General features: G+C 60.7%; 1 protein-coding gene across 1 annotated transcript; it reads right to left on the bottom strand.

Moving 5' to 3' along the window:
- L1CAM (L1 cell adhesion molecule) lies at positions 1-23,381 on the bottom strand. The gene is made up of 27 exons (XM_049871949.1): positions 23,293-23,381; positions 13,559-13,749; positions 10,248-10,353; positions 9,913-10,112; positions 8,725-8,847; positions 8,474-8,644; positions 8,114-8,225; positions 7,831-8,015; positions 7,557-7,688; positions 7,217-7,363; positions 6,809-6,920; positions 6,558-6,724; positions 6,299-6,455; positions 6,010-6,134; positions 5,788-5,898; positions 5,437-5,634; positions 5,182-5,252; positions 4,820-5,045; positions 4,080-4,195; positions 3,684-3,885; positions 3,476-3,598; positions 3,219-3,392; positions 3,010-3,129; positions 2,765-2,920; positions 2,316-2,450; positions 1,888-1,960; positions 1-1,336 (listed from the first exon to the last, which is right to left on the bottom strand). Exons 2-27 carry the CDS (start codon positions 13,632-13,634, stop codon positions 1,105-1,107), a joined length of 3,750 nt encoding a protein of 1,249 aa, XP_049727906.1. The 5' UTR covers positions 13,635-13,749; positions 23,293-23,381; the 3' UTR covers positions 1-1,104.
- Between the last annotated feature and the right edge of the window lie 2,310 nt (positions 23,382-25,691).

Below are 25,691 nucleotides of genomic sequence, written 5' to 3'. Positions count from 1 at the left end.
CTGATATTTATGTACATATATATATATACTTTTGTTTTTTGTAGAGGGCTCATTGACAGACCAAGCAGAGGCATACGGGGCTGTGGCTACGGGTGGGGGCACAGTGGGGCTGGGAGAAGCCATTTTTCCTTTTTTTTTTTGTCTGTTTTTATTTTTCCTGGGATGGGATCATCAAAGCTAATTACTATAAAAGCTAGAAACCACCTAGAGACTGCGACACCTGCCTACACACTAGTGGCATATGGGGAAAGGGCAAAGGGACAAACTGTCAAAGTCACGATGTATTTACATTCCCAAGCTGGGGACAGGGGAGGTCGAGGAAAGGGACTGTTCAGACGACAGGCGGAATGGTGGCTGAGGGGGCGTGGGGGCAGTGGCGGCTGGGAGAGGCCCAGGGCATGGGGAGGGGAGGCGGTGACCCGCCCCTCACCCGGCAGTGATGCAGGCCACAGGGATGTTGCGTGGTGGGTACCAAAGGCAGCGTGTGTGAGATGCACCTGAAAGCCGGCCGTGAGGTGGGGTGGGCAGCAGGACGGGGGTGCAGTATTCGGGGGGGGGCCTCTGGGCTCTCCAGGTGACCTCCCCACCACCCGCGGCCAGCTCGCCCTGCTCCCATCCCGGTCGCGGCAGAGATGGCAAAGAAAAGGGAGCAGATGGTAGGGACACCAAGTTCTGTTCCAGCCCCAGCCAGGCTGGCCATGGAGTGGCTAGGGGCTTGGGGGGAGGCACGCAGACAGGAGGCACCAGCCCTGGCCTGGGGAGACCTCCTGCCACGTCTGCCCCCAGTGAGTGGTAAAGAGGGACAGCATCTCAGAGATCCCACTGGGGGCCCTTCCTAATTCCATTCCGTCCCCCAAACCAGGGTCTCTCTGCCCAAACAGCTCAAGCAGAGCTGGGGCAGAGTGCTGGGTGTGTAAGGGAGGGGTGCAGCTGGGTTTTGGCAATAAACTGGGGAATGGGGGCTGAGGAGGGAGTTGGAGGCAGTGAGCACCTCTCCTCTGCCCCCAGATTCCAGCCCCACCAGCCCAGGGCCAGAGGGCAGGGCCCGGGGCGCAGCAGGAAGGGGCAGGAGCCCCCTAATCCCAAGGTCAGGGCTCATCCCTGCTACTCCAGGGTCACTGCAGGGTTGATGGGGGAGGTGGCCCCAGAGCTGTCATTGCCACCTGCTGCCTCCTTCTCCTTCTTGCCGCTGTACTGGCCGATAAAGGAGCCGTCCTCATTGAACTGGACGTCCACACTGCCCCCATAATCAGCCAGGCTGTCATCACTGCCCAGGGGCTTGATGTCCCCATTGAGGGATGGCTGGCTGCTGCCAAAGGCCTTCTCCTCGTTGTCGCTGCAGGGGCAGAGGGCTTCGTTTGCTACAGTGTCTGCTGGGAGGTGCAGCTTGGACCCTGGCCATTGTGGTAGCTACTGGGGCTGCCCAGGGAGCAGCTTTGGGCTTGTTGGGCTTGATGCTCCTGTGGCTGCCAAGGGTCCTGGCTGGCTGTGAGGGAGCAAGTGAGTGCTAGGCCTGGGGATGGGGGCCTTGGCGCTGTGTACATGAGCCTGAAGGAGGTGGGGAGGGAACACGTGTCCAGCTGCAGCCCATGCAGTGTCCTGGGGCTCCAGGCTCCCAGAAGCTGGGTGCCAGTGTGGGGCAGAGGAGTAGGGGGCCAGTTTTTCCCTGAAAGGGGGAACAACTGTGACTGGGGACAACTCCACTGGAGGAGAGGGCTGGGGCACAGAGCCCTGACCACACAGGGCACACTCTGCCCCCGGGGTCCTCACCATCCCTTCTTACCTCTCCAGGGACCTGAAGTCACCCCGCAGCACAGAGAAGAGAGAGAGACAGGGTCAGACAGGAAGGGCTGGGCGTGGCCAGCCCTGCGCCTGCCCACAGCTCACCTGTACTCGCCAAAAGTCTCATCTTTCATCGGCCGGGCCTCTGAGTCCACCTGGGTATCCTCCTTGTCCTTTACTGAAGACACAAAGAGAGAAGGGCCTGCTTCCTCCCCTGATCCAGCCTGTTCCTGCCCTCCAGGCCCCAGGCTCTAGGGCAGGGGGCCGGGGGCAGTGGGCAGTGGCAGGGGGCCCCTCTCCGCTCCGAGCGTCCCAGCCCTTTTCCTTGGCAGTGTTCCCTGGCACTTAGAAGCCCAGCAGCTTCCCCTGCCGGCCCCTGCCTGCCTCCAACAGGCTCAGTGGCCTGCTACGGGTTTGTAGAAAGGACAGCGGGTGAGGTGGCCCGCCACTCCCCCAAGCTCTGCCACCCTCGCCCTGCACCCAGCACCCCCAGGCCCTGGCGGGGCCGCCCGGACCCGGGGCTTGGGGGTCACCTGAGTACTTGCCACCCTTGCTGCGCTTGATGAAGCAGAGGATGAGCAGAATCAGCAGCAGGAGGATAACGGCGCTGACACAGCCGATGAACCAGCCCTCAGTGGCAAAGCCCGCTGGAGGCAGCCTCACCCGTCCTGGGGGCGGGGAGCAGACACAGCTCTGTCCCCACCGCCATGCTCGAAGGCCTCCCTCGGAGCTGCTGTTCCCCTGCGCCCTTGGGGGCTAGTTCCTCTGTCCCCAGCGGCTGGGCAGGGGTAGGAGCCCCTATAGGAGCCCTGAGGCTCGTGGAATGGTGCTCGGGTCCCCCCGGGGTTCAGAGGGTAGGGGACATCTGTCAAAATAGTTCCCTGTAAACAGTGACGTAAAAGGACCCCAAAAGAGTCCAATTCAGGCACCTGGACCCCTCCCATATGGGCCAAAGGGCCCGGGCCTGTGCCAGGGTCCTCACCAGTGCCATTGGTCTTCACCGCCATCTGGTGCAGGACTTTTTTCTCCTTGAGCAGGTGAATCTCGTAGTCAGTGTCTGGCTGTAGGTCCCACTGTGTGTAGGAGCTCTGGTTGTAGTTGACGTACTGTGGCGACGGGAGGTAAGCACTCACCTTCTCTGTGCAGGGGAGAGGGTGGGGTGAGCAGGAGCTCCAGGCAGACCCCAGCTCTGCACCACCAGCCCCAAGGACCCCCCTTTGCTCTCACCACCAAGGGCCTTGAACAGAATGTGGAACCGAAAGTTGCACTGGCCCTCCCTAGGGACCCAGGAGACGATGCTGTAGTTCTCGCCTGCTGTGGCTGAGATGTTGCCAAAATCCGGGCTCTCTGGGGGTGCGGGATGAGAGGAGGGTATGAGCTGCCAGGTCACCTCAGCCACCCCCGCCCCTGACCTGCCCAGGTCCCTCTCAGCTCACCGGACAAGGCCATGGTGCCTCCTTCCCGCACGATGGCCTCACCCGGGCCCTTCTTCGTGGTGGCCTGCAGCTGGAAGCGGTACCGAAGGTGGGGGTCGAGGTTGGTAAGGTTGTGCATCCGAAGCTCCGGGTTCCGAAGGTCAAACGACAGCTGCTCCTTGCTGCCCTCATCCACTGGGGGGACAGGAGGGCGTCATATTGGCCGTGCGCTCAGGCCCCCGGCACCCCCTCACCGCACTGCCCCGGCCTCCACGTACAGGGGTGGTAGGAGAGCACGTAGCCGGTGAGCACGCCGTTGTGGCTGAGCGGGGGCTGCCAGTGCAGCAGCAGGCTGGTGTCTGACTGGCACTCCAGATGCAGCGCCTCAGGGTGGCCAGGCACTGCGGACACAGACAGGAGCCGGCAGGGTCTCGCTGGGCTGGCCCCAGGGGAGGCAGGCGGGGACAGCACGGGGTGTGGGCTCACCTCCCTCTGGTGTGCTGAAGGTGATCTCGCTGGCGGGCCCTGCACCCCGTCCGTTGAAGGCCTGCACCTCCAGGTGGTAGGAGCTGTAGGGCCGCAGGCCACTGAGGATGGCACTGGTGGTGTTGGCAGGCACCACCACGTGGCCTCTGTGCACATGCCTCTTGCTGTGCTTCCTCTGGCTGCCCTCCCACCAGTACGTCACCTGGGACAGGAGAGAGGACACCCGTGGGGACAGGGCAAGCAGAGACCCCAGCCCTGCTTCCCACTGCCCTGAGGGGGGCCCTTTCCCACCCATCCCCAATCCAAAGCCCATCTCAGGCCCTGTCGCCTTTGGCGGCCACACACCTTGCCCCACGGAGCACCCCCCTCTTGCCCCACACCACCTGGGACCCTTACGTTGTATCCCCGGAGGTGGCCTTTGACCTGGGCTGGGTCCACAGGCCACCACTTGACCAGCACAGCACTCGAGTTGAGGATCTTGACACCATCTAGCTGGGGGCTGGCCTGGGGGACTGGGAAGAGCCGGGACATGGGCGGCCCTGGACCTTCGCCCCAGCCCCCAGGCCAGCCCAGAGCTCCCCATGCTGGAGATGGGTTTGGGTGCCATACGAGGTGGGGCAGTTTGAGGAGGGGCAGGGTGCTTGAGGGTCTCCAGGTATCTCCCTGACTGTGTATTAACTGTGAGGGGAAAACAATAACTACAAGGAGGAAAAAAGTAGACAGAACTGTGACCCATAACCAAAGTTAGCATCTGGAAAGTTCCAGATTCAAGGAAACTAAAGCAGCACAACAACTAGAGACAAGGCGTGATCCTGGGTGAACCCCCTGTGCTGGCAAGTGGGGGGCGGATTCTAGAGAAGGCATTATGGGGAAAACCGGTGAATTGGATTGGATACAGGCAGCCAGTTAGATAAAGGCATCGTACCAATATGGCCTTTCCTGACTTTCCGAAGGGTGCTTGGTTACATAAGAGAAGACCCTTATTCGTAGGAAGGACACAGTGGAGTGTTAGGAGGTAAGGGGCTGGGAGAACTTGGGGACTGGCTTGTCATGGTGGAAGGGGAGTGACCGAGCACCCCAACAATGACCTGCATGCTCACCCCTCCCTGCATGTGGGCAGGGCCGCCCATACTCACAGTCCTCCCCAGAGTAGCCAATGGTAACGTGGGGCTCAGGGCCCTTGCCCTGGCTGTTGACAGCCTGGACTCTGATCTCGTAGGGCACGAAGGTGGACGTGTTGGTCACCACCAGGAACGGCTTGCTCAAAATCTGCTCCTGCCAGGCTGCCCCCCGCACCCCTTGAGGGCGCCACTGTACCCGGTACTGAACCTGGGGGGCATTCCAGTCCATCCACTTGAGTGGCTGCAGGGCAAGCAGACAAGGATCTGATGGCCAAGGGCACTGGCCCATGGGCCAGGGCCACCCAGGACCCCACCCACAGCCTGGCTACCTGGACCCACTCACTGCTCCATTTTGGGCAGAGTCCTGGGCCCCTCACCTTCCACGTGATGACCATGTTGTTGGTCTCATTCCCTTCCCCCCTCACATCCACGGGGTTCTTCTCTGGGGCTGCAAAGCAACATGTCTGCACATCACGGCCAGGGCGGTGATGGCTGGAGGCCCAGGGACAAGGGGCCCGCCACTCTAAGCAGGGGAGCCCACCTTCCCCTGGCTCCCTCTGGAGGTCTGATCCCTCTCCAAGCCCCCTCAGAGCTGGGCCCCAGGCATCTGACCCTCCCTGCCTGGTACTCACCTGCCTCAGGTGTTAGCACAGTCTCGGAGGCCGGGCTGGGCTCCCCAGGGCCATACTTGTTGATGGCAGTGACCCTAAAGGTGTAGTGGATGTAGGGTGACAGCTTAAGGGTGGTAGAGGTCTGGTTCCCTGGCACCTTGCCCAGGCTGTACCATTTCTCCGGCTCCATTTTCTTGTCTTCAAATTCAATGTCATACTCTGCCAAGCGGTGAAGCAGCAATGGAGTAATTGCATGGGGCGTGTGGCAGAGGGGTAGGCATGGGGAGGGAGGGGACCAGGCCTCCACCTTCCCCACTGCCCCCTCCCCTCGTGTGCCCAGAAGGCAGGAGAGGCCACGCTGCGGCCACTTACTCTCAATGGGAGCGTTGTGGTCCTCGGCGGGGCTCCAGGATAGACGCACCTGGCACTGCTTCAACAGGTGGCGATCGGACAGTTCCAGCTGGGGCACTGGCCCAGGGCTCCCTGAGGGCCACGGAGTGTGGGTCTCTGCCCCGCTCAACCTTCTGGGCCCAGGGGTCTGCCTCCCCTGCCCCAGGCACCAGGCCTGTGACTTGCTAGCCCCCCAGGACTCACCCACCACCAGGAGCTGGGCCCTGCTCTCCACCACGTCTAGCTTGGTGCTGGCCACGCAGCTGTAGTTGCCCTGGTCGCTGTAGTCCAGGCTCTGGATGATCAGGCGGCTGTCCTCGATGAAATACCTGAGTGGGCAGGGCAGTGTTGTCCTTCTGCCCCCAGGAGCCCCATCGCCGCCCTGCCCCCTCACCTGCTGGAACCTCCCACTCGGAGCAGACCCAGGAGGGCTTGCACCTGGACTTCCTGCTTTTCCCACTCTGCTCCCTCCACCGCCCTACTGGACCCTCACTTGTCACTGTCTCCAAGCTCCTGGAGGTCACGGCCATCCCTGCGCCAGGTGATGCTATGCTTCAAGGAGGGGTCAAAGGAAGCCTGGCATGTGAACGTCACCCTCGAACCCTTCTTCTCAATTGCACTCTGGGGCCCCTGCGTGATCCGAGTGGCATCTGAGGGCAATGAAGGGATGGGTCACTCTCGTGTCACCCAAAGACCTTGGCCCTCCTTCCCAGGGGCATCGCCATCCCCATCATAGGAGGGCACCACCTGACCTTTGACCTGCAGGTTAGCCACAATGGTCACATTGTTTTGGTCATTGGTGGCCTGGCAGAAATAGCGTGCGGTGTCATTGGCCTGGAGGTCCCGGATGCCCAGGGTCCCATTGGCGTAGGGGAAGAAGCGCTCATCCTGAAGTACTGTTGCCCCCTCCTCGTCGAGCCTAACAGACACAACGGGCAGGCTCGGGACCCCCGCCATGGCACCTGCAGGCCTCCCCGCCCTCCCCGGGCACCTGGACCCTTACCACTGGATGCTGGGCACGGGGGCCCCAAAGGCCTTGCACAGAAGGTAGGCTGTGCTGCCCTCGACGGCCAGGTACGTCTGGTTGTCTGGAGTCAAGATTTTGGTGGGCAGCTCTGCAGAGGAAGTCACAGGAGGTGGGTAGGGCTCTCCTCCACACCCTCAGGCCTCGAGGCCCCTCTGCTTTCTCCCTGCCATGCTGAGCCTCCCAGCCGCCAGACTCCCATCCCCTCCCACTCAGACGCCTTCCCATCCTATCCTTCATGAATCAAGGCCCGACTGACTGCCCCTTCCAGAAAGTCTTCTGTTGGGAGGATGGCGAGCACATGTGGTGAAATGTGAGGAGGAAGACAGCCCCCACAGGCTGGCTCCGCCAGGCAGTGCCAGCTTCGGGGACAGACAGGGCACTCACGGACCACATAGATGTAGGCATTGGCCAGCAGGAGTCCATGCCGATTGCGGGCCTCACACTGGGTCACCATGGTGTCACTGGGCTGCACATTGCTCAGGATCAGGGCGTCTCCTTGCTGGGTCCTGTACTTCTGGTCCTCACTCAGCTCTGTGGGCACAGTCGGGGCAGGGCACAGGCTGGGCAGGGCCCTGAGCGGCACTGAGGACCCTCCACTCCCTCCTTGCCCCCTCTTCCTTTTCTTCCTCCCCATCCTCTTCTTCTTCTCCCTCCCCCTCCTCTTCCTTGTCCTGCAGCCCCCAGGGCTCACCTGCCTGTGGCCCCTGCCCACACCCCTGCTCACCCGTCAAAGGGATCCCGTTGATTCTCCAGGTGACCTCGGGTTGGGGCCTGCCTTGGACCTGGCAGTCGAGGCGTGCAGTCTCTCCCGGCCCGTACAATTGGCTCTGGGGCTTGTGCAGCCAGTATGGGGCAGCTGAAGGAAGGGGAGGGCAGCCTGAGCCCAAACTCGCTCTCACCCCCAGCATGAGCACATCAAGCCTGCCCCATGAAACGGCTCCCAGGCCACCACCCCAGGAGGTCATCTGGGGAGCCCATGGCAGCTGGGGCAGCCATACCCTCCACAGTGACATAGTAGGCATGCCGGGCAGTGCCCAGCGGGTTCTCAGCCAGGCAGCGGTACTCGCCGTCATCCTCCTCGCCCACATTCACCAGCTGCAGCGTCTTGTTGTGGTTCTGGTAAGTCACGCGGTCAGCTGGCATGGGGCCACTTGGGCGAAGCCACTTGATGGTGGGCGTAGGGCTGCCCAGGGAGGAGAGTAGAGGAGAGACAGCACAGGCCGGTCACCCATCTCCATGGCAGAGGCCGCCCCCCACCCCCACCCAGGAGCCCAGACTCACAAGCCCTCAGCAATGCACTCCAGGACCAGGGGCTGTCCCTGCAAGGCCACCAGGTGGCTGCTGGAGTTGGTAGGGAAGAGCAGGCGTGGCTTCCTGTCAATCATGCTGTTGGCTGGGAGGAGAAAGGGGTGGCGTGACCCACTTCTCCCCCACCCCCAAGGCACAAGCTTAGGGGAGCTTGCCCCAGCAAGCCCATGGGGCCTTGGTCCCCTCCTCTGTAAAAGGGAGGGCCCCCACTCTGCTCTCGCTGTCTCGCAGGGTCTGGGCAGGATTCCAGGGGAGCCAAGCTGTCCTTGAGGAAGACGGGCATGCCTGAGGGTGACAGAGGAGTTGCGGGGGTTCAGAGCCTTTGGGACTCACTGGCCTTGACCCGGAGGTCAATGGGTTCCTTCTGAATGATGGTGCGGGCGCCCAGGAAATGGGCATGGCAGATGTAATCCGAGTGGTTGTCCGTAGTGAGCACATTAGCAAAGTACAGGTTCCCGTCCTGACCCATTGTCACCCGCTCGTCCTGCTTGATGTGCAGAATCTCTGCAGGGGCACAGAGGACAGGTTGGAATCCATCCAGGACGACCCCCTGCCCCGTCCACTGCCTGGGCAGTGCCACTCACTGCTGTTCATCCAGTAGATGCGAGGAGGCTCAGCACTGAGGGGCGGGTGGCAGGGCAATACCACCGGCTCCCCTTCCTCTACCTCCACCGGCTTCACCGTCTCCTTTGACCACTTGGGGGCACCTAGAAGGGACAGAGGGGCTGGCACTACGGTTTCCAACTCTCTACCTGGCCAAGGCAGTGTCGGGGGCAGGAGACAGAAGGAGGAAGGGCTCTTCTGGAAGATGGGGGGGGGGGCAGGCTGAGAGTTCTCTTAGAACACTGCTGTGAGGATGTCCGTGTGAGGAGGGGCAGAGACTCTGGGTCCTTTGGGGGCTCAAGGCTGAGACTAGCCCTCCCAGGACAACACGAGGGTAGGCCCAGCACTCAGCTCCGGGGCCCTCCTCCCCAGGCGGATGGATGGCTCCTCACACTCCCTCTGTCAGTCTCTCCCCTCTGCCTCCCCCTGGCTCCTCCACTTTCCTCATTCCTCCACCTTTGCTTCTCCCCCTTCCTGCTCTCCAGTCTTTGTATTGATCCATGTCACCCTTTCCCGGGTGGGGGGTTCCCTCCTCCTCGTTTCCTCCTAGCTGAACCTCCTGCCTTCTTTAGCTCTCCTTCCCCCTCTCTCTGCCCCTCTGGTTACCTTGGGAATCGTTGCCATGGTTTCTGTGTCAGGATGATGGAAGGGTCTGTGACTCCTGCATGCGTCCAGGCTCCCCTCCCCCACCACTGCATCTCAGCCTCCCCCACCCATCCCTGTCCCTGTCCTCATCCTCCTCGGGGTGGGCAGGGAGGGAGCCATCCATCTGGCTGGGGAGGAGGGCCCCAAAGCTGAGTGGGGATGCAGGGGTATGGAGTGGGTGGCCAAGAGACATGCCACTAAGCCCAGGCCCGGCAGGTGCTGCTGCCTCCACTCTGAACAGGGTGCTGAGGCAGGACAGGGCCCACCACAAAGAAGGATGGAGAGAGGGAAGACAGATGGAGAGCACAGCTCAGGGGCAGAAAGATAGAGGGAGGAGGCAGGGGCAGCAACAGAGCAGTGAGAAAGGGGGCAATGGAACGGATTATGCCAGTCCCCTTGGCATGTAAGCAACCAGCGGGGAAAGTGGCTTGCTTCCAGCCCAGGGTCCGGTACAAGCTCCTGGGGGCCTGTTAGAGGGACTCTGTCCAGCCCACCACCCTCCAGGCTCCTGCAGAGCTGCGCACCCTCAGCCACGAGCTGGATCTCGTGGGACATGGCAGTGCCCAGCTTGTTGCTGGCAAAGCAGCGGTAGGTGCCCTGGAATCTCTGAGCGAAGTTGTTGTTGCCCGTGAAGGTGAAGGAGCCTGAGTGGGCCGCCTGGTGCACAGTCACGCCTAGCTCCTCCTCAGGTTTGAAGTGAATACCATCCCGTGTCCAGCGAAATCTGTGGGCAGAGAAGGGCTGGAGGCCTGAGGCCCTGGAAGCCAAGACAGAGGCTGAGCTGGGCCTGAGGCAAGGGTGACAGCAGCCAGGGCCCGGGGGAGGGGGGTCAGGGCATGAGAGGGTGGCAGTCACTCACTGTACTTCGGGTTTGCCACTGGCCTCACACTTGAGGCTGATGTCATCGGTGGGGAAGACAACCAGGCGCCGGGGTGACTGCTCTGTGATGACGGGTGGCTCCATCACTGTGGAGGGACCGGAGAGTGCTGGTGACGGGGGCAGGGCAGGTACCATAGCCTCCCCCTGGTCCGTAGTGTGGGCGGCAGGGGCTGAAGCCCCCAGAAGCCCCAGAGCCATGGTGGGAGGGAGCGAGAGGGGAAGAAGATGTAGGACGGCACCCGACTAGCTCAGCACCAGATTTGTGGGGCAGGAAAAGCAGGAGAGAGAAAGGGACATGTGTGTCCGGGAAAACACTCCCAACCCTGCCCCCAACTTACCGTGGTGTCCCTCATCTGGGACATCCGGGCAGCAGGGAGAGAAGGAGAGAGATGCTGAAACTGCCCCAGCAGGGGCCCATAGGGAAGGGGAAAGGGGAATAAGGGGGCTGTGCCATGGGGCACGCACGTGCTGGGCTGCAGGCACAGCAGGTCAAGGCCCAAAGGGACAGCACAGAGCGTGGACAACTGCAGGCAGGCAGAGGGAGAAAGGCTGGCTTTCCGCTAGGGGCACCCTGGGACAGACTCCTGCATGCTTCTGGCAGGCCTGGTAGGGCCAGCAGAACTCAGCAGCCCCCTCCCCCACCCACCCCACCCAGGATGCTTTGGAAGCTGGGAGACAGACAGCCAGCCATAGCCAGTGCCCTGTCCCCGCTCCCACCCACTTCCTTCCTAATCCAATTAGCTCAACTCAGGGTTTTCAATTATCAGGGTCCGTCCTTTAGAGGCCGGCTGCACCACCCCCAGCCCTCCCAAAGGCCCCAGGGCAACAGCAGCAGAGTCTCCACAGCCAGAAGTGCCAGTAGGCCTCTTCTCTCCTCCTTCCTCCTGCCCACCCCCCAGTGCCCTGGGACAGAGGTCAGAGTGTACTGCCCAGCCCCAGGACTCCGCCTGGCACTGGTGGCTGGGAGGAGGAAGGGAGCAGGAAAGGAGGGGGCTGCCTCAGAAAGCTTTGTCTCTGCAGAAGACCTCAGTGCCAAGGCCCAGGGCAGAGGCGGCCCCCTGGGGACACCGAAGAATGGCCTGAGCTGGTACAGGCAGCCTGAGAGCAAGGGAGAGTGACAGGAACAGCAAGATGAGAGACTGGCTTGGTGGAACCCAGTAACCCGGTACCTTGGAGGCAGCAGAAAAAGAGACAAAGTGGCTGGGAAAGGGAGGAAGCGGGGGCCGGAGGAGAGGTTCCAGGAGGGAGGTGTCCTCCTGCAGTGTTGGGGTCAATGCCAACTATGGGTCAGTGCCCAGGGCAGCTTGGGAGCAGCTGCCATGGTCTTTGACCTAGTTTTCTCTCCCCACTGCTATCTTTTCTAAATCCTCCCCGCCCCTCCATGCAGACCCACCCACACAAGATGGCCCAGCCCATCTGGTGGAAGGGCAGGCTGATGCCCAGGGTAGGACTCTGGGGTTTTGGGCTAGGTAGCAGTGCCTGAGAGGTGGCAGAGCAGGAAGGAGGAAGGTGCGGGTCTGGGAAGGTGTGTGCAGGTGTGCAGTGGGTGGATCACAGTGTTGGTGCATGGCCCTGGAGGTGTTTGTCCACAGTGGGCTCTTGTCTCAGGACATCTGAAGATTTGTATGTGTGTGCCCAGAAGCCAGCATACAGGGCTGTATTGTCTGCTCACCTCTGTCTGTGTGGACGGCTGTGTTCCTTTGTGTTGAAGCCCTCACTTCTGTTTTGGTTTGTGTGTCTGTGTGCCTCCTCCTCTGCCTCCCCCCGGTGTCGCTGCTCCTTTGTATCTCTGTGATATCTCTGGCTCGACTGTGTCTACTCATGTGTGTGTGACCTTGTGTATCTGTGGCTGGGGAGCCTGCACTGGTGTGACTGCATGGACCTCCATGTGCATGTCTAAGGGGTGTCCCCAACCTTCATCCTGTCAGCCGCTCTTCATTTCCTCCAACACCCCCCACCCCTGCAGCCCCTGTCCCATTCCTGGCACGGACAGTGTCTTCACCTTCCGGACAGAGACACTGACTTCCTTAATGCCCAGGCCCAGACATAAGGGTGGGATAGGAGGAGGGGAAGGAGCAGACTGCAGACACATGAATGCCCTCCAACACGATACCCCATGAAACGCTCCTCACATCGTCCCTCCAGTCACTTGGAGCAGCAGGTTCACATTTCCTGCCCACACTCAGGAGAAAGCACTGTTACACTGACACACCCACCAACCACGCAAGCGTACGTATATTCAGCCCACTGGCACATACACACCCAATGCTAACAGTCAAATAGCCCCAGACCTTCACAAACCTGACTCACTTAAGGAAATCAGAATCAAACTCACGAATATCCACACCTAGTCAATCACAACCACAGATGTACATGCACACATAGACAGTCTGTCCAACTCCCAAGCACACACAAGTACTCATGTCAGTTACAACCCTACAGCCACACTCCCAAACCCCCACTCTCCTACCCCTGAACTCCCCCACAAGGTCACCCCTCAATATTAGCACCATTATAACCATAGACCCGTGCTCCAGCAGCCCACCCCTACCAAATAAGCTGAAACCAAAAACAAAAAAACAAACCACTGCCTTCAACCTCATAGCGACCCTATAGAACAGAGTAGAACTGCTCCATAGGGTTTCTAAGCGGCGGCTGGTGAATTCAAACTGCCGACTTTTTGATGCACAGACAGGCTCTTAATCACTGCACCACCAGGGCTCCCACCACCAAATAACTACACATTAAATCCTAAGAATCCAGAATGCTGCTTGCCTGGGCCTGGGGTTTTCAAGGTGTCATTTTTCTCTCAAGGGGCCAAGATGTGAAAGACCCAGCTCTGGATTACACAAGTCAGAAGCAGAGGCAAGACTTGAATCCAGGTGTTTCCACAAGCCCCATACTCCAGCCCACCACATCCCTCCCCGGTGTGGTCGGCCTGGGAAGTGGAGGAACCCCCAGGTAGGTGGGGACGGGTGGGGCCTGCAAGGCAGAGGGTAGAGCAGGCAGGGACTGCGGTCTGCAGGTCCGCGAGACGGCGGCTGTCCGTGGTACTGAAATCTCCCGGGCCAGGCCCCGCCGCTGTTCCCTGTCCGTGGTTCTGACACCCGGCACCTCCCATCTTGCCCTTCTCTCCAGAGGCACCCAACGTCCTGGGTACCTCCTACCCACCCCGTGCACAAGAAAGGAGGGGCGAGGGTCCAGAAGGGAGGAAAGGCGAGAAGGCCGAAGATAAAGAGTGTCCCAGCGTTGTGGTGAAGGGAGCACCAAGGGTCCCTCCAGCTTACTCACATTCCTCGGGGATCTGGATGAGCAAGCAGGGACTGCACAGAAGGAGAAGCCACACGTACCGCAGCGCCACGGCCATCTTCCGGGCGGCGCCGGCGGCTCGGCGCGGCACAGCCGGCCGAGCTCGGCTGAGGCTCCCGCCCAGGGACAGGGGGCTGGTGGGAGGCTCGGGGCGGGAGCTGTGGGTGGGGGCACTGGGAGAGGGGGGGAGGGAAGGGAAGGGTAGAGAGGAGAGAGAACGTTGGTGACTAACATGTGGGCGAGCCCAGGCTCTTGGCCCCGCCCCCAGCCCCGCCCCCGCAGGCCCGCTCCCCACCCCTCCCCACCACCTCAGAGGAAGAAATCTGGAAGATACATCGCCTGGCTGGTCCTCCAGGTTGCCTTCCATTTCCTTCCTACTTTCTGTCTGTGCCTTCCCACCAGCTGCCTCCCCCGCACCAACTTGTTGCCCTAATCAGCTCCCCTGGGCATGCCACAGGCTGCTCTGTGCACATGTCCCCAAGTGTGTCTGGATGTGCTTGTGAGCAGGTGTCCGTGGCTGTGTGTGTGCACGTGTGGGCACATTCGTATGTGTCTTCTCTTGGGGGGAGGGGTGCTGAGTCCGCCTGTGTGCTCTCAGGAGTGTGTGAGTCAATGTGTGGCTGAGGGAATTAATGCATGGGTCTGCAAGGTGGGTGTGTGCACACATGAGCATGTGCGTGAGTTCTTGTGGGAAGTCTGAACTCACGTCTTCTAGCTGTGTGTGCGCACGTGTGTGTGTCTTCTTGTGTGTATGTGTGGAGGGTGAATCCACATGTCTGACGTGTGTGTGTGCTCATATGTTTGTGTGTGTATTTGTGTCTGTGTAAAAAAAATTTTTTTTTATATCTGTGGGGGATGAACCCTCATGTCTGCTATCTCTGTGTGCATATACAACTAGCATTTGTGCATACACATATAGAGAAGGGCTCTTGTCACAGCCCCATTGCTGTGGGTTTCAAAGCCAACTGGTCCTTGGGTGCTGTTACGGACTAAAAAGCCAGCAGGGGAGCTTGGGAAATGGGAATAGGAAAGGGAGGAAAGAGGCCAGAGATGGCTGCATTTCACAGAACAGGGCTAAGAAAAGGAAGAAGAAGGAGGAAGGAAGTCTACGCTTGAGACTTGGAGGAAGGGAGGAAAGCACCTCCCTGCTGTGTCTCTCAGTGCCCCCCCAGCAATAAAGGTGACTGTGGCCTCCCCCTTCCAGATGCTCCAGGGCAGGGGTCAGCCTGAGACAGTGTTTCTGATGCTTCTCAAGGAAACCCTGGTGGCGTAGTGGTTAAGACTTGCGGCTGCTAACCAAAAGGTCAGCAGTTCGAATCCACCAGGCGCTCCTTGGAAACTCTATAGGGCAGTTCTAATCTGGCCTATGGGGTTGCTATGAGTTGGAATCGACTCGATGGCAATGGGTTTGGTTTTTTTTTTCTCAAGTGTTTGGCAGTCCCAGCTCCTGGGTCTTTTTCTGGTTCTTCAGGGCTCAACACTGCTAGCTAGATGTGTCCGCCCCAGGCCCAAGCAACACCAGCAATGCCACATCCCACCTGTGTGCAAGGAGCCCTGGAGACGGGAGCTTGGGGACTCCTCTGCCCATGACCAGGAGAAGAAAGAGACATCCGAGAGGACATACCACTTAGACTTCAAATGAAGGGGGTGAAAAAGAGGCAAGTGGTGAAGGTATAGGAGAGGCAAGAGAGGGCGTTGTCCTTACCAAATCCACACTGGCCATCCTCTCTCATCAAAAGGGGACCAGGCCTCATCCAGAATGCCAAAGAGGTGGGCGGGGAGGCTTGAAATGCTGTGCTAAGGAATCCAGACTCTGTCTGGAGGCAACCAGGAGCCACAAAATGGTTTCGTGTAAGGAGGTGACCAAGAAGAGTGGTGAATGTGGCAGGAAGAATAGATGGTGAAGAATGAGCAGTCTGCTAGGAGCTCTCAGACCCCCCACCCAGAGCTGGAGGAGGGAGATGCCCCATGAAGGCCAAGAGACTGACTTGGAGGGTGGGAACTGGAAAGCTGCGGCCCAGAGAGGACAAGAGTGGGGTTTGTGCAGCCCCAACCTCCCAGCACAGCCTGTGCAGGCAGGGCGGCCTGGGGCTGCTCTGGCCTGACTTCAAGGAAGCAGTAGGAGACTCAGATCAGAAAGCAGGCAATCAAACAGCAGCCTCGGGGGCACCGAGCCCTCCCATCTTAGGAGGGGGAAGGGAGGGAAACTGGAGCCAGAGAGCTCAGAGGACCATCCCGCAGCTCGCTCCATTTGTTGGAATGACAGTCTAGATCCTGCCAGCTCCCCTGTCTATCCTCCAAATCTAAGCCCCTGGAACGGTGCTTACCCAGGGGGATGTACACAGGGAAATGTGATACCCAAGCCCTGGTCCCCACTCCCTCCCTAGTCCTGGCCCCATCCTGACTCCCCACCACCTCACACCAATCTCTTTGGTTCTCCTGGTATTTGCCACCCAGCTAGCCAATGCCCCAGGCATTGCAGACAGGCAGAAGCCAGAAGGTTTCGAGGCCCCTGACAGCTGGGAGGGGCCCTCCCTCCCCCTCCTGCTGCTTCTGGGCTCAGATCGCTCGCCATTCATCGGGCAATTACTGAGCAAGCGGCTAAGGTTGTCAGCCCAGCAGGCCCCCCGCCCCCATCACCACACCGGGGCGAGGGAGAGGGAGGTGGGGGCGGTCCGCAAGCTGGTGTACAGATGGAGCCAAGGCCATGTCTGCAAGGAGGGCAGACTGGGGAAGACTGAAGGTGACAGACAGAGCGAGAAAAAGGCAGGAGAGGATGAGAAGCAGAGCTGGGGAGGGTGGGGCAGGGACTAGAGACAAAGACCATGACAACCAAGATGGAGACTGTTTGGAAGCAGAGACCCAGGCAGCAGGGAAAGGAGATGAGGGAAAAGAAGTACAAAGGGTGAGAGACAGCCACAGAAGCACTGATGAGAAATGGCAGAGAGTGAGGAGAGCAGAGAGGGATGGGGGCATGCGCGTGCGCGAGGCTGAGAGGCGCCTCTGTGGCGTCCTTGTCCCTGGGGTGGCGGGGGTGGGGGAGGAGTGAAGATGGGCGGGGGGCGGCATGGAGAGGACTTCTCGGTGGGGCCGAGAGTGTAGACAAAGCCCCTTAGCAACCTAGTGGATAGGTTCCCGCCCACTTGTGGCGCTGAGGCAAGGGAAGGCTGTAAGACAAACGTCAGCCACTGCTGGCTGACCCAGGGAGAAGGCTGGGCTCGCAGAGGGGGACCAAGAGGGAAGAAGCACCCAGAGGGTCCCAGTAGATTCTTGCACTGGGAAGTGCGAGACACAAGTGGGACCCTGGGCCTGAGTGGGTTCAGGACCGGAATCCATCCTCCCCAGGGCCTCCCGCCTTGGACAGGGACAGGCCGGAGGAAGGGTGTGGCAGGCCCCTGGAGGAGGAAGCCAGGCTTCCAGAGAGGAGCTTAGAGGGCTGAGGGGAGCCCCGCCTATGCCCCGCCCCAGCATTCTGGTGCTCTCTGGATTGTCCCGGGAGTCTTGGCCCAATGGGACCCCTCTTCTGCATGGTAAGCTAGGCAGCAGACCCTCCATGCTGGATTGCCTGGGAACGAGCTGGGAGGTGGTGAAGGCTAGCTTAGACCTGGGTTGGCTGCTGCCCACACCCCCCCAACACACACACACACACACACACGCACACACCTCGGGAACCTCTGCCATGCCAAGCCCAAAGGGTGCGCTGTGTGTGCACACAACGAATAGGGATGCCAGCCCCTGTTCCCACCTGGAGTCCTTTTCTCTGCCCCTCCCAGCTGATAGAAATGGGCCTGCCCAAAGCACAAGCAACAGAGGGTCCTTCAAGGGAGTGAATCCCCAGGGCCTCCAGCCCCTCCCACCCAGCTGTGTGTGTGTGTGTGTGTGTGTGTGCGCGTGTGCGCATGTGTGGTAAGAGCAGTACACGAAGGGGCAGCCCCAGTCGGGTGTGAGAGGGTCAGAGTCCAGGTGCCGGGGCTGTGTGTGCCTGGGGGGAAGTAGGGGCACCCATGTCTGGACTGTATTCTCAGCAGGGCTGGGTGGGAGCCTTTGTGCCTGGTGGTGTCACCTCCACCCCATACACTATGTTCCTTTAAGGCTCTTCCTTACCCTCCCCGCCCCAGGCTGTGGCTGGCGGGTTTCCATGGTGATGCAGCCCAGCTCCTTGCAGAGCTGGGGGAAGCCAGAGGAAAGCCTCACTGCAGCCTAGTTGGTTATTTCAATAATACATAAAGGAGGCAGCCGGTGGAAGCCCCACAGGTAAAGGGCCCAGACTTTTTAAAGAGCCACAGCCCATGTGGGGCAGCTGAAGCTGCGGCTGCTGTCTTGTCCTCCGTGCTCCCCAAGGTGGGGGTGGGTGTTCTCCCTGAGTGACAGCAGTTCACCAGTGGTGGACGCTTCTCCAGAAACTCTGGGGAGGGGGTGCAGTGGGACAGAGGCTAACCCTTTGTGGGGAGCAGAGGACAGTCCCCACTAGGGAAGGAAGGGAGTGGATTCCCACCATCGCCAGCCATGACATCCATTTTTTCTTCCACCCTTAGCGGGGGTCTCTCCACCTCTGGGATCCCAACCCAGATCATACCATGTACCAGGTATACTTACTCTTCTGAGCACTTTTACAAACATTTACTCATTTAATCTTCAAAATTCCCCAGCAAAGCAGGTGCTATTGTCACCCCCATTTTACAGATGTGTGTGAGAGAATTTGAGAAATGTGTCCAAGGTCACAGAGCTACTGAGGGTGGGCCCAGGCAGCCTGATGGTGTGGCGCTCATGGTGAGGAGGGGGACTAGATTGAGTGGAGGCATTCAAAGTCACCAAAGGCTACTCAGGTTGAACTTGCCTCTTGTGCTCAGGAGTCAGGGTCTGGACAAGGATGGCCTCCAAGCCATCCCAACCCCTGGGGAAGGGCTTATTTGCTAGGCAGATGGCAGGCAAATGCAGGGAGCAGGGAGCAAAATCTTGGGAGGGAGGTTATGTGGAAGTAGGATGTGGCCAATCTCATGTCTCAGGACAGAGCAGAAACCTGACCCCAAACAAGCCATTCCTTCCCTCAGGCTCCCCCCAATTCAAGCCCTGGGACAGGCTGGGTTTCTCAGGCCTCTCCCCAACCATCCACAATTTTGGCTTGCTCTGAACTCTCTCTCAATCCCAGGCTCCAGGGACCCCTCACAAGAGACTTCAGCCACCAGTAAGCCCCCCGCTTCCCGCCGCGCCGGCAGAGCTTAGGCGACAGTGTTCCACTCTGTCCCTGTGCTGAAGCGGAAGCTGAGGCCTGGCAGGAGCTCCACCTCCCATACCCCTGGACCCTCAGTGCAAGAGTCCTCCCCCAGATCTGGAAAGCCAGGCTCCAAACAGGACCAGAAACCACCAGACCTAAGAAATGCAGCAGCAGGTAACAGGAGCCCCTCCCTAGCTCCGGGGCTCCCTGCCAAGCTGGGGTGACCCTAACACTAGAGGTGGCTTTGGGGAAAAGCCCCACAGAGGCATTCCGGTCCTGGGGCTGTCTGCCCACATTGCCTGCCTCAAGCAACAGACAGGGAGAGGAGGCTGGAGGACAGGTAGGCCCAGGAGATGGTAAGGGCACCACACGGCGGAGAAGTAGCAAGCAAAGGTGGAAAGCAGAGGGGATGCGGGGCCAGGCGCCAAGCCCACAGCTTGGAGGGACCTAGCCCCCACTCCTCAGGGCTTGCAGCTCAGACCAGACAGTCCTGGGGCACCTGGCCCAAGTGGGGGAGGGGGCTGGAAGCAGCTCAGACCCTGCTGGCCTCTCTGGCCACCCTCGGGTTGCCCATTCTCAAAGGGTTAAATGACCGAAGGGGAGCACAGGAAGCCTGGAGTGGACAATGCAGCCTCTGTCCTCCCCAGGGCCTCCAGATTCCTAAGGCATGAACGCAGACAGCAGGGGGAGGGGGCTGGGGGTCACCCCACCTCTGGGAAGCCACAAGCTGGGGTGGGCTAGAGCCCTGCCCATCCCTATATCATCCAGCACTACTTGCCTGCCACTGCGGCCACCACCCTCAGCCCTACCCCTTCCCAGCACAGGCCCTACTGGGGCATCTGAGGGGACCCACGTGGGCCCATGCAGATGTGTGTGCATGCTCACTCACTCTCACGCGCGCACACGTATGCACTCTCATAACCAGGCGTGAGATATGATCCACACATGCAAATAGGAAGACAGGAAACAGCGATCCCATCCCACCCTGCCCTGAGCCTCCCCAGCGACCAAACTCTGCTGGGCAAACCTCTGAGGTGGGGCTGCCCTCACTCCGCCACCTGCATGGCAGAGTGCTTTAGAATGGAGGCGGGGAGGACTCCTGGGGACACGGCCCCCTTCCTTCAAGCTCTACCTGAAGACCAGCCTCCCAAGAGATGGGCTCAGAAAGCCCCTGGCCAACTGCGCAGGCCCAGGACGCTGCCCCTTCCTGCCCCATCCGAGACTGGCATGAGCTGCCAGTGGTTGATGACTGACTGTGGCTGGCACTCTCTTTGCAGCTTCTCAACCTGGGGGACATGGACGGTCCCGAGGCTCAGAGCAGGCAGGATGAGCTGTCCCAAGTTGGTCAGTTCCTGAGGCCTTGTGGGGAGGGGGGTCACTGAACAAAGCAAAGCCTCTGCAATGAGCAGCAGTCCGACCCTCCCCCTGCAGAAGGACTCCCCACCCTCTCCCACTTCCTCCTCTGTCTCCAACCACAGCCTTTAGGAAACCACAAAGACCCTGTTGATATCTGGGAAGAGGGTGGGCCGGACCTGCCCCCTTTCCCCCCGGAATCCTCATCTGGCTGTGGCCACTAGACACCCTCCTGGTCAGTCAAGGCCCCATGGGGGTCTGGGCCCAACCCTGGGCATGGAGCTTAGCCAATGGGTGCTGAGCGGCCAGCCCTGGTAGGGAGGCCCATCGTTCAGTGCCAACCTCAGTGGCAGGGCGGGGCCAGCTGGGCACAGAGAGAGGGAGTGGTTGCAGAGCAGGGTAAGTGAGAGATGGAGAGACAGAAGACAGACAAAAGGGGACAAAGAAGGCTCAGCAAAGGGCACCATGGGCCAGGGTGGGGCAGACAGGCAAGATCGAGAAGAGTAGTGCCCTAATCACCACCATGAATGGACTGACAGAGGGTGCAGGAAGGAAAAAGTAGAAAAGGAGAGGGTGGCTGATGAGAGAGCAGCAATGGGACCAGCAATAGAAGGGCGAGTCCAGGCTGGGCCAATAGCAGTCAGCAGGAAAGAGAAAGATGGGGTGATGGCCCCAGCTAGGCAGTTCACCCCAGCCTTCCGACTCATGGGAGGAGGGTGGGGGGCAAAGACAGCAGCCCACCTGGGGCCCTAGAGAGGAGGAAATTCAGCTCTCCTGCCTCCCCCATTGTCTGAGCCACAGGGCGGGGCCAAGGCCTGTGGGATAGTATGTGGATCCCCCCTCGTTCATCCCACAGAGGCAGGCCTGATGAAGCCGAGACCTCTACCCCTACTCCAGTCTCCCAGCACTCGCTGGAGAAGCCACTCACCCCAGAGCGGTGGCAACCTTTTGCCAAAGCAGGGAGTCTGGGAAGGCCCCGGGAGCATGTCCATCACGCTGGGCCCTGGTTCGCCAGGAGTTGGCCCCAGCTGGGCCACCATGTCTCTCCCTCCCTGCCCAGAAGAGCACTCAGAAGGATCTTCCAAGACACAGCCATTTGGAGGGGGCACCAGAGACCATTTGCCTAGAACGGGACCTTGGAGATGAAGGAACTGCCCACTGATGTGACCACCAACAGCGCCGAGGCTCCCAGCTGGCAGGACGAGCTGTCCCAAGCTGGTCAGCTGTGGTGTGGCAAAAGCTGCACACTGAACTGCCAGCCACGAGTGCTTCAGGGAAGGCCCCTGCCCCTCGGGTGCTCCCTGGGCAAGGGCCTTTCTCACTCTCTGCTGCCCCCAAGGACAAGTACGGTGGTGGTAGAGATTGTTACTGGCTCCTCCCCCGGGCAGCCGAAGCAGGTCATGGGCAGCAAGCAGCTGCCCAGAGAAGAGAGTGAGGAAAGGCCTTGGCTGGGAGCTCGCTCGGACCCGCCGGGTGTGCCCTCGGCGGGTGTGCCCTCGGCCACCTCTGCAGGGAGCAGTGGGCCAGGGACTGGGACTGGGGCTGGGTGCCGGGGGAGGAGCCTCCTGGGAGTGGGCTGTAGTAGCCAGACAAGGGAGGCTAAGGCTGGCTGTTGTGCTTAACGGAGTGCTTCGCGATGGGATCACAAGTGATTCTTAATTTCTTTTGTCCTTTTCTGTATATTTCTGATGTACTACAATAAGATGAATTACTTTTAGGATCGCAAACAGGCAAACATAAATAAATAGGGAGAAAAAGACAGAGACTAGTATACAGCAAAGAGAAATGATCAGGAGCCAGGAGGGGGTCCCAGCCCCAGCTCTGCCCTGAACTTGCCAAGTGGCTGTAGTCAGGCCAGGAGCCCTGAAGGTGTGAAGCCTGTGGGCATGCGTACTGCATGGGGGCTGTGCCAGGTGAGAGACCGGGAGCTGGTTGAAAGGGAAAGGCCCCAGGCAGGCCCCTGGCCCAGCCACACCCCAGGGGAGGGGATGATGGGCTTGATGGGAAGAGGACTGGTGAGACTTCTTCACTGTCAGGGCCACATGAGTCAGCAGAGATGGCTCTGGGCTGCCCAGGAGCCCCTACCCTGCAGGCGCTGTTAGCCAGGAGTGGAAGACCACCTGGTGGGGGATGCTGGGCCCCACTCCTTGGGTCCTGAGCTTGGACCAGCCCCGGAGAAGGCTGCCGCCCAGGGCCTGCCTCCTTGAGGTGGGCAGTGATGGGCTGGGGGCTCAGGCGCCCTGCTGAGGCAGCGGGTTACATTCCCTGCTCTCCCAGAGACGACAAAAACCTGACCTAGGAAAGGAGGAAACAGGAGCTGTCGGCTCCTCCCATACACAAACAGACAGAAAGACAACCATTCAGGAAGATGGCAGTGGGCGAAAAGCTGCAGGGAGCAGGGGCTGGGCCCCAAAGCATCTTGCGTTTCAGAAATCCCTGGCCCTGGGTCAACGCGGCCCTTCCACCGTCACCCCTACCTGATGCACCCACATTTGACACTCGTGGGCACGGAGCCTGCAGAAGAGGCAGCTCCAGACCCGCCCTGAGCCGCCCTCGCTCGGAGGAGCAGGGCGGGGGCCGTGAGGGGAGCTGCTGCAGCCCAGGCTGGGGTTGGAAAGAAGAGGGAGAACAAAGCCCCCCCTTTGGGCCGGAGGGGCAGGCAGCGCCCAGCGCTGGTCTCTCCCCTCCCCCGATTGCAGGAAGAAACTAGGCCGGGTCCCGACCTCCGCCTACACTGGCCCCTCGGCAGAGGGTGAGGGGCAGCCACGCCCAGGGCCACACCCCACAGCGCACATGGGGACGCTGGCCCCATCTCGCACCTTTTCTCTCACACGCACACACCCGTACGGACTCATATGCACCTTCCCTCGACCTGACCTCACGGACCCTGCCTGGACCCCCTGAGGGTTCCCCCGGTCCGCACTCCGGGCGCCGCCCAGGTACTCCCTCACCTGTCGGCTCGAAACCCAGCCTCCAGTCATGCCTCGCTCCCATCCGCGTTGCCCGGAGCCAGGTACCCGGTATGGGTGGGGCTCTCCCCTCCGCCCAGCACCTCGGGCCCAGCCACGCGCTCCCGCCTGGTCTCCCTCGGGCCGAGCGAGCCGGGTAGGGGTCGCAGACCCAGGGCCTGCGCAGCTCGCCGCCTTACCTGCCTGCCGCGCGGCCGCCGCTCGGGCTGCAGCCCAGCCTTGGCGCTCGCTTGCCAGCCGGGACCCGCCGCCGAGCGCGTCGCGATGCCGAGACTGCGGCGGCGGGCGGGGAGGGGCGGGGCGCGCGGAGGGGGAGGGGAGAGGAGTGAGATCACTGCCGCCCCGCCCGCCGCCGCGCCCCTCTGGGCCCAGCCCCGAGAGCGCGGGCTGCGGAGCCGGATGGCCCCACCAGCCGCGTGGGACCCCACCCCCGAAGCCCCTGCCCCGGGAATGCTTCGACCCCGGCTCAGGGCAGGGATCTCCGGGCGGGGGCGCCGCCGGGGATCAGGGCTGAGCTGTGGCGACAGGAGTCGGGTGGGAAATAGATCTCCCCACGCACCCCCACCCCTCACCTCTGTCCGGAGAGGGCGCAGACCAGCGATAGGCATCTATGCGCAACACGGCCCGGCCGCACCCTGGTCGTTTGGACACCCTCCCTCCGGACAGGAGTCCCGTGTCTCCGGGTCCTCCCCCTCTCTCACAGCCTGGGCACCCCTTGCCGGTCCTTCCAGGCCGGGGGCCCTGGCTCGATCCCCAGCCCGCGGGGGTCGGGTCCCAGCGGAGGCGCAGTGGACGCGGGCTCCTGGGCACCCCGAGTCCCGGCAGGAGGTTGGACCCGAGCAGAACCCGGGTGAAGGGAACGCAGAGAGGGCGCCCCTCGAGCTGCCACCTCAGCTTCCCGCTCTCCTCTCTCCTCGACGCCAGATTTCTCAGGCCCGATGTCTTATTTCTTTATCCTGGCGATGGGCCCCAGGCCCACCTTCCCCGCCGGCCCCACGCCCCCCCGCAGCCCAGCGTGGTCAGCGACGCGAAGGACCTCCTCCCGGGGGGGCCCTTCCTAGGCTCGCAGCCGTGACCTCTGAGGAGGGGCGGCAGGGCAGGGATTCCAGAGTGAGCTGAGCCAGCCGCAGCCGCAGGGCAAGGAAGGCCTGGGGCCCAGATGGCAGATTGCGGCCCTAGTGACCACGGTATGTTTATGGGCATGCCTGTTGCCCAGTGAAGCATTCCGGAGCTTCAGCTCAGCCTCTGAGACCCCCCAAGCAGAGCAGTGCCCTCCTCCTGGCATGGATTCCACACCCCCACCTGACCAACTACCTGCCAGCTTCTGCTCCCCCTGGGAGGGGAGGCTTGGAGCACCCATCCCACCTGGGAGAAGGACTAGGGCCTGAATGAAGGTGGAGGATTTGGGAGAGGAAGGAGGGGCTCCAGGTACACCTCTCTGTGGCTGCCAGGGCCCATCATTTGGTTTCAGTAGACCCAGAACCAAGTAGTGGAGGTCCATCCTCTTCAGGAGACAGCAGATGAAACTGAGCCCAGGTCACAAAGCCAGTGGGCCGAGGAGCTGGGCGTGGAGGGCAGGCCTGGGGCCCGGCAGATGGGGGCGGAGGGGGGGGAGGTATTTACCATGAGGCACTGAACTGTGGTCGCTTTCCTGCCTGTGCTGATCCCAGCTCTGATTCACCTGGGCCAATCTGGCCTCTCTCCAGCTGCCACCTCCGTAGCCACCATTATTCTAAGCACATTTCATGTAATAGCACATTTATTTTGCGCAACAACTCACTGAGGCCTGTCTGATCATTAGCCCAACATTACAGATGAGGAAACTGAAGTCCGAGAACTCAAGGAACGTGTCCAGGGAACACAGCTAGGAAGTGCCTCTTTCTGTTCATTAGCTCCTTGCAGCCACACACGACCCAATGATGATGGTTCTGTGATTATCCTCACAGAAGCCTGAGATCCAAAGAAGGGCAGCCACACAGCCGGGAGGCACTGCGCCAAGCATCCGACGTGCATTAGTTCACCTACTCCTCACCCCATCACTATCAAGTGATGATGAAGCTGAGGCTCAGAGAGGTCCACTGACTTACCAAGAATCACCCAGCAGGTAAACAGCAGAGCTGGGGTTTGAATTCACATCTGCTTGACTGGAAACCCATTCTTTCACCTCCTGTGCCAGAGAAGGAGAGGGATCAAAGGATCACTGAGGAGACAAGCAGGAGCAAGAGAGGATTGTGGGTGGAGCAAATCCCAGGAGATGCAGGAGGGGTTGGCCTTGAACAAGAAGGGAGCCATCCCTCCACTGCCATGTGCTTGTCGGCTGGGCTGGCTCTTGCCTGCCCACACCCGCTTCACGTGGCAAGTGCTCCTCACAGCCTCTGCAGTTTTGTGGGGACTGCCAACTGGATGAGGGTAGCCCCCTAGAGTCTGTCCAGACACCTAGGACGAAGGGATAAGCTAGCTGACAGTGGGATGAGAAGAAAGTGTCAGTAGGGCTAGCAGAGCGGGGGTGCGACTCATCAGCCTGCCCTGGCTTTCTCTATTCTTCTGCTTGCCATTTTTCCATGTCTTCACATCATAG

Source organism: Elephas maximus, chromosome X, assembly GCF_024166365.1.
Source record: "Elephas maximus indicus isolate mEleMax1 chromosome X, mEleMax1 primary haplotype, whole genome shotgun sequence".
NCBI lineage: Eukaryota > Metazoa > Chordata > Mammalia > Proboscidea > Elephantidae > Elephas > Elephas maximus.
This window is presented reverse-complemented; position numbering and strand designations above follow the sequence as displayed.